General features: G+C 46.8%; 1 protein-coding gene across 1 annotated transcript; it reads right to left on the reverse strand.

Annotated features, from left to right (window-relative positions):
- Positions 1-2,071: 2,071 nt before the first annotated feature.
- SEC22B (SEC22 vesicle trafficking protein homolog B (S. cerevisiae)) lies at positions 2,072-8,122 on the reverse strand (the record flags this gene model as incomplete). Its single annotated transcript, XM_010078315.1, has 4 exons — positions 2,072-2,742; positions 3,132-3,278; positions 3,616-3,776; positions 8,013-8,122. Coding segments are annotated over 4 exons (573 nt in total), but the record flags the coding sequence as incomplete, so codon positions are not given.
- Between the last annotated feature and the right edge of the window lie 115 nt (positions 8,123-8,237).

The raw sequence follows: 8,237 nt of genomic DNA on the forward strand, positions 1-8,237 counted from the left end.
GGGTGCTCGCCCAGCCTCAAGCAAGCTGTCGTGTAACACGTGGAGAAAGCAGCAACGGCTTCTCTCCCCTCCGCCCCGAGCAGCCCGGCAGCAGGATGGGAGCAACTAACCTGACGCCTGGCTGCTCAGGGGGTGCAGACAAGCCCCCAGCAAAACAAAACCCAGCCTACACCCTCCTCGCACAAAGTGTCAGCGGTACTTCTGCGCTCTGCAAAGGGGGAAGAGGGGCTCTGGATTTTCAGCACAGCAAGGGAGCTGCTTGTGAAGTGCCACCTGGAGCCCCACGCTGGCCTGCGAGAGAGGAGCCTTCCTCGCCTGCCTCTTCAGGCAAGCGGCATGTGCAGCTCCCTGCCCTGTTAATACTCACATACATGGGACACAGACCCCACACCCCCAGTTTGTTCTGCTTGACGTGTGCCCCACACGAACAGCATTGCCACAAAAAAACCCCCATAAAAATCTGCCCATGTACCTGCGAGGCTCTGCCCGTGCTGAGGCTGCCTGCATCCAACAGGCAGAGACACGCCAGCAGGAAAAGACACCTGCTCTAACCAAAGTATAGTCTCTCCACCAGAAAATGGCCAAGATCAGGTTTTTCAACTAGTTCTGCCTCCAGAAAGTAGCCCTTATCCCAAGTGGCTTCAGCTATGGGGCCTTTTCCCTCTTGCGTCCCTGGAAAGGAAAGAAGGCATCCTCCAAGATCATAGAAACAGGACACGGGAAACTCCACGCTGCAGAGGGGATTTTTCAGAAGCGTTTATTTCACTGCTGACACTGGGGCTGCAGGAGGCAACTGCTCACCGAGCTGTCCTTCGCTGCAGGAACGTCACTCCCCTCCATCACGACAATCCACGTACGGTCAGTGTCTGCTCACCTTCCAGCACCTACATTACACAGACCTACATCACTGGGACATTCACCTGGTAGGGACACCACTTAGAAGGATTAAAAATAATAAAAATAATAACAATAAAGCAATCTACAAAGTAACACTTGGAGTCATCATGCAGAAACCAGATGATTTGAGACCACATGGCAGATTGGATTCGCCAGGTTTATTGGTAGATGAGCGCTAACTGCTTCCCTGCCGGTCCAACACCATGCGGGAGCACTCCCAGACAGAACAACAGCTGTTTCCTACGCAGCGGGCAGGAAACACTTCCAGGTCACAGTTTATACTTCCAGAATGACACAAGATTATGCGCTTGTAAAAGGTCCTGAAACTTCCTTCTGTGACACTGCCTGCTTCCTACCGAGGGACAGACACTTTGAGTGCAAAAGAGTGCCTGAGCTGTGGGGTTTCTTTTTTTTCCTCTTTTTTAAAATAAAAAACCAAAAGCTGGGTGGTTAAATGTTATTCTTAGCACAGGTGGACCAAGAAAATAAAAAAAAAATAAATTGGCCCATGAGAAATAAGAAGCTATATACTATTGCCCCATAATGAGTTTTTCTTCACCTACAGTTTCAACTTCCCAAGTGAGGTAGGGAGAGGGTGACCACAGGAAAAAAAGATGGTGCTTCCAAAGGATTCCACTGTTTTAAAGTCATCCTTTTGAATCCTTCATGTAAAATAAAAGTGTTCTTTAAGGAAACACTGCCTTTTTTTCACAACAACATTCAGAGTTTTGGGGTTTTGGTTGTTTTGGGTGAGGAAAAGAGGGAGAAAGAAAACAAGCATCCCAGAGATGAAATGCTGGCAGTTTCGACACATTTTGGAAGGAAAGTATGGTTATAAAAAAAGAAGAAAATAATGCAGTGAATCTGCAGATAGAAGAGAAAAACAGAGAGTGCTGACACAGTTTGCACTGTGCCCGCTCCAACAGCACTTGAATTACACACCCTGTTCACATGGAAACACACTGTCACGCACACAGCTGTCAGGAGAGGGAAAGTGGACACTTAGCAAACCTGCAGTTTGATTTTGTAGAAATCAGTAATACAGAACCCTTTCATTGCCCCTCCTAGTACTAGACAGAATGTATTTTAAGGCATAATTTAACATCCATTTCTTCCTAAAGCAATTTAAAGTGTAACAAGTCAAGATGTCAGACACAGAAAATTCAACAATATCTATTCTGACAGAGGTGAAAGCTCTTGTATGTACAGTGCAATATCTGCCTTCAAACAGGGGAGTCTTCTCTTTTAAAAGAAAAAACAGAAAAGAAACATAACTGCAGACCCAGATTCTAAAAAAGCAAACATTTCCAACACAAGGAATGTTCATTAGAGTCCAGTTCCCACTAGAGCTACTCAACAGGAGGACGTACAATGCGATTACGCTAAACTGTGCTGATTGACTGTTCCCAGAGCACGACCCCGGGAGGGGGGCAGAACCATGGGAGGCCAAACTCTGCAGTACCCTAGTGCAAACTGCCTCAGAGGAAAAGCCTGTAGTCAACAAGCCTTTACACCTATTGCTAGGCTTCACTAAGAGGTGTAGTAGTCAGGTGTCACCTAACAATTTCAGGACACTCCTGTAAAGGTGATGGTCCTGTGTGGATTCTAATGCACATCCCCCGTGAACAGTGTCCTGCACACATACACCTGCCAGGCTACCAGCTTTCCCTCTTCCGTGGCTGCAACTGGCTCACAGCCACCAGAATCTCACGTAGACGATCAACATGATAAAAAACACAGCTACGGCCGCGAGTTTGGCATAAGTGGAACGCATGTTCAGATACTTCGCATCCTGACGGTACTTCTTGGACAAACTGGACAAGTTGTTGGCCTTGGAATCAAGAGCTGTTAAAGGGAAAGGGGAGAGACATTAATAAAGATTAATCCAACCAGATGTTCCCCAAATGTTTACATCAACTGTACAAGTTTCTCTGGAGCAGCTGTAAGCACAGAAGTTTCACATGGCAGCATGCCCTGTGCCTATCTGCAGTGCTCTAGTGCCTGTCCTGCTGGGATGACAGCCACGCAAGCTACTGAGGTGCTGGTCATGCCCAAAAGAACCAGCACCTGCCAGGTGCTTCAGGATGCATCCGATCCAACAGAAACACCCACCGAGTCCACTGCTTTTTGCAGGAGGTTCAGGGATTAGCAAGCCTTTCCTCCAGTATGCTCTGCCCACCCACCTGACCGAGAAGAGAAGGAACCTTATGCCAAATATTGGCCATTCCCTGTACCTGAAAGTGCCTCTCCTCGCTGTAAGACTTCTTCGATGTTGGCCACCATAATCCTCTGCACATCTTGCAGCTCTGTGTTGATGGAGCCCAGATTCCTCCTCGCCCGGCTATCAATGTAGAGCTTCTTGGTTTTCTGGATGTAGGTATCTGGAACGAGACAGGGCTATCAGAGGGAATCTCACCTACCACAGAGCAGCCTGACTGCCGAAGCAGTGGGAACTTTGCTGAGGCAGCCAGCAAACTGCATGCAAATATTCACTGGAGTGAGGCCAAGAGACTTAAAGCAGGAAAACTGAATCAAAGGACATTTACCATTTCCCTCCCACTTCTCTATTCACAAATATTCCTTGCTCAAAACAGCCATTTCTCTAGCGCCAAGGAGAGGCCAAACTGTCAATTCCAGAGGCCAAGCTGGAAAGATCCTGTGACTGCTGCTCCTCCCCAGCAAGAAGTTCCCTAAGTAGCCACAAGAGAGGGACCTCACCAAATTCAATGAAGGAATAGGGCCTGGAGACCGTCGGCACCTTCTTGCCATGCTGCTCATCGAATTCTGAATGCAAGTCTTCCAGATACGCAAAGGCCAGCTTCTTGGGGAATGCAGCTTCACACAGGACCAGGTAACACACTCCTTTCTCGATGATGTAGCTGGAAGAACAGCAGACACTGCATTAGTCAATCAATTTTGGACCTCTCCTATCAGATACCACCCTGCAATGAGAACTGCACACAGGGACTTGCAGTTTGCCATGTCTGGATCAGGTGCGAACCTTTCTACAAAGTGATGGCTTATTTTTAATTTGCCTAATACACATTTTCTTGTAGCCTCAGACCCTATACCCATGCCAAAAGCCCTGAACTTTGACTCCAGAAGAACAAAAGTTGGCCTGTGAGTAACATTACCTTAACAAAATACCAGCAACAAAAGAGTTCTAATTTTGCCATGGGTAAGGATGACTGTGCTGCCAGCTCTTCAGCTGCGATGTTAGGAGCTCCAAAACATATGTTGGAAGAGGAGCTGCTCTTGCTGTGCAATGCTGTTTGGTTTGTTCCACAGCTGAACATGCAGAGAGGTCCTCTTCTCCTCCTCCCACCACCCCATCCCCGTTGCATCTAATTTGTATTTTTTGCAGAAGTTTAGTGCTGACCTTGTTCCAGTGTGAGCTCCAGTGCCTCTGTCAGCACTGAGAACATGGGACTTTTGTTAGAATTCAGCTAAAAAGCCTACTGAAATAAATAAGGGATAAGATAGAACCAGTCATGAGATTATTTAGGTTACTTAGGCTTCACTACAACCACCTGCTGCTGCACATTCCCAAATACATTTTTCTCCTCATTTAGCCAACAGAAAAACAAAGCCAATAATATTTCCACCAAAGCCAAGGGAGTGGAGACAGTAGACAGCCCTACATACACTTCGGCATGTTTATCTGTATTATTCAGGATACAATTTAAATGGTACTTTTACATTACCTTCCTTTGACTTTCTGCATAATGCCATTATGTAGCAGTCTCGTTAGCATAAAGATTAACAGCGTATTAAAGAACTGACCCAGTCACGAGGGCACTGTAGTTAAATAAGTAGCTTAAAATATTGTTAATACCCACAGCAGGCTTACAGAAGAACTTCCCCTTCACAATGTTTTTCCAGATACCCCAACATGTCCAACTCCTTTCAATTAACCATCGTCAACTTGTTTCTGGGCTCAGGAGCATCTATTTCTCCCACCCTCTATGGCCTGTGTGTGAATCCCGACAGCCTTCAAGTAACAACCGATCCAGCTCAACCAGAAACAAGAAATTCCAGCTACTACAATCCATTCCACAAGCGTGGCCCCACGAGCTCATGTTTTTATTCCTTTTTATGTCCCTCAGCTTGGACTGCATCAGTGCGTAAGACTAATCCTACAGCACACTGTGCCTCTCCTCTTCCCTTACCCCTGGAGACCTGCTTGTCAGCTTGGAGCTGCTACAAAAATCACCATCCAGAGCTTGATTTAGCCACTATCATGAATGGCAATATTTGAAAGAGTCTTCTGAAATAAGCAAAACTCATGTCAGATAGGACTTGTGACAGTATTCTCTGAAAGCATAAGCAGCAAACTCAGGAGGAGAGCAGCCTGAGGAACATTCCCTGTCGGTCCAGCTCTTATCTCTGCTCAGGCCAGCTGGTCCTGCCTGGAGCTCTTCAGCGGTATTTCTCACTTGCTTTTCCCTGATGTGATGTTAGATGTGTTGGATTTAAAGATGATCTGTCAGCACCACAGAGAGCAAGCACACCTCATTCTGTCGCAGACTCAGACAATTTTGTCAGCCTCAGTTCAACATCAGAGCGGAGTTCCTGCACAGCTGGGCTTCTCAGTTTTACACTTTGTGCATTCCTCTGAGCTTCAGCATGGCGCCTGATCACGCCGACTGCTCACCAGCATATGCACACAAGGGGCAGACGTTACCATTTGCCACTGCTAACTTTTGTACGCTGGATTTCTGCACACTGCGTATAGCCAGAAGCTTTCTTACAATTATCCTGGACATTTTGAGAGAGAAAAGCTTTATCCTGGTAACAGTGGCAAAGGCCAAGGGTTGATTTCAACATGACAGGTAAGTTTCACTTCAGCCATTCATCAGCCAAAGGTCAGCTCCTGACTAACAGCACAGCAGACTCCACTGGTGTTTCTGTACCCGCACAGCCGTGTACACCCAGTGCTGCAGCTGGAAGGATGACACAGCTTCTGGAGCTGAAGTTTAAACATTACATTTGACAGAAATCACCTCAGTGGCCATAGTTTAAGCTTCACATTTCAGCAAGACTAAGCTCTTCTCTGAATTGATCAAACTAAAAATGTTCAACACCAGCTCAGCAAGTTCAGCAATAGCCTTAGCCACATTTGTAACTCTCACACCACAAAATGCTCTACCCTGGTTTGTGCTGCCCTCAGCAGTCAGAGCTCTGATTTGGCAGAAAAAATGGTGTGCCGTGTTAACAAACAGCACACTCATCAGTCAGCATTATTTCAGACTAGACCTCCAACTCCTCCATTTCCTCTCCTTCCTGTAGTCTTATCACAGGAAGTTTTCTGATCTGAAAGTATTCTTTTAATGTAGGTCCTACCTGAATGGCCCCCCTTAAAGGAGGCAGCAGTCGAGTGCTTTGCAGCAGCACCTGTCAATTGCCCATGGAACCTGTCTAGGGACTAACTCAGGACAGAAGGATAAACACTCCTTTCCCCACCTATCTGCCAGCCAGGTAACCTGCCTGTTTCTTTGAGACAGCTCGCAAAACACGAGCTTGCCCAAGTCCTCCTACCTTGTCAAAACGGGTGACATTACAGCCACCATTCAGGGGCTTTGATTTCCTGGGCACTGCAAGCGGCACAGCCTTTCCAGCCCTCGCTCTGCTTGCGTCATGGAAGCAACACAAGAAGGGATTTACTAGGATCTACACGGACTTGTTCCCAAGGCTTCACTGCCAGTCAGAGCTACACCATGCAGCACCATGGAAATGCTTAAAATGAGAGAGTTTTTAAATTCTAGAATGTTTTAACTTCTGGAAAGAAGACAATGCAGAGCAGCACTTGTGATTAACTCTGGCAACAACACCCAAACCCAACAGGAGATACGGATGGCCAGACTATTTTAACCAGGACCACCCTCTGACCACTATAACCCCCACCAAAGGCCACCAGAAGCCAAGAGAAAAAAAGATTAAACAAAAAAAAACAACTTGTTGCAGTTATCATATGCAAGCCAACCACAAGAAAAGTTGCCCTTAAAACCTTGTGGCTTTTGCTAAAGATTGCCCTTCCAAAAAACATCTGTTCCTGTCTTTCCATGTCACTGAATGTTTGAAGAAAAGGACAGGCCAGGAGATTTCCTAAAGGACCCTTGTTATTGAAGCAGAGGCCTAAAGCCAACCTTGCCCTGCGTGCAAAGGCCATCTCCCTCTCGCCCCGTGATAAATACGCTCCTGGTCACCAAGGCTGGGCAACAGAGAGGGATCCCGCTGCTGGCAGCACAACAGAAGTGGTGCCAAGCACGGGAAATATTTGCGCATCACCAGCAAAACCGCACAACTCTGCCTCGGTGATCTCATGTGGCACCTGATCTCAGAAACTTCTAACATAATTATTTCTGCTAATAGTATAATCCTGATTCTTGACAATATCTTGGGCTTGATTAAATTCTCAAGCATTATTCTGCTACATAATTACATGTCAAGTAACAAAGCATTTCCTTTCTCAAACATAAGCCTGCTCTCCTGTCTTTCACTGACTGTCGATTCTTCCTCCATTTACTTGACTTCCTAGTTCCCTTGCCATTAATTAGGGAGTAAGGATGTCCGACCCACACTCTCTTATTTTGTATTCAGGTTCCCTTATTAGTGTACTACTGGAGAAAGCCAAAAGCGCTTTTGAGAGTTTCCAAGCAGTCTAAAAAATGAACTAAACACATCCAATGCATTTGGAAACATTAAGACTGAATCTACATGATGAGAGAAAAAAGGTTGCCAGATATTATGGAAACAATTAAAAAAAAAAAAATCAGAGATTGCTCCATGTGCCTCTACACATGGAGGCAATACATGAAAAGCTACACTCTCACGGGACAGGCACAGAGGAAAGTCTTATGCAAGCAGAGCATAAGTACTGGAGTACTGCCAGACTGTTCTTACCAAAACCATCTCTTTTTAAAAAAGACAAGACACAAGAGGTACAGAAGACACACCGGCGGTATCTTAGAGGGAGCAAGCAAACAGAAAAACCTTAACGGGAACAGAATATACATTGTCTTCAGCAAAGGCAAAACTCTGAACCCGGCTGAAAAACAACAGTCAGCGAGCAGTGCCAAGGCAGAGGCCCGATCCCCCCGGCTGCAGACACTTACTGGAAAGCCATGGCTCCTGCTTCCAGAGTGCACCTCGTGGGGGACTGCTCGTTCAGCTTGCGGAACAGCTGCTTCGCTTGGCTCTGGTACTGCTGCAGATCGCGGCCTGACTGAGAAGGGAGGACAGGCTGTTGGGGGCTGCTGCTACCGGAGAAACAGCACCCGCCCGCAGGCCGGGGGGCTCGGGGGGGCCGCGCTCAGCCCGAGAAGGAGGCGCTGCCCCCA

This window comes from Pterocles gutturalis, unplaced genomic scaffold, assembly GCF_000699245.1.
Source record: "Pterocles gutturalis isolate BGI_N339 unplaced genomic scaffold, ASM69924v1 scaffold4951, whole genome shotgun sequence".
In the NCBI taxonomy this organism is placed as follows: domain Eukaryota; kingdom Metazoa; phylum Chordata; class Aves; order Pterocliformes; family Pteroclidae; genus Pterocles; species Pterocles gutturalis.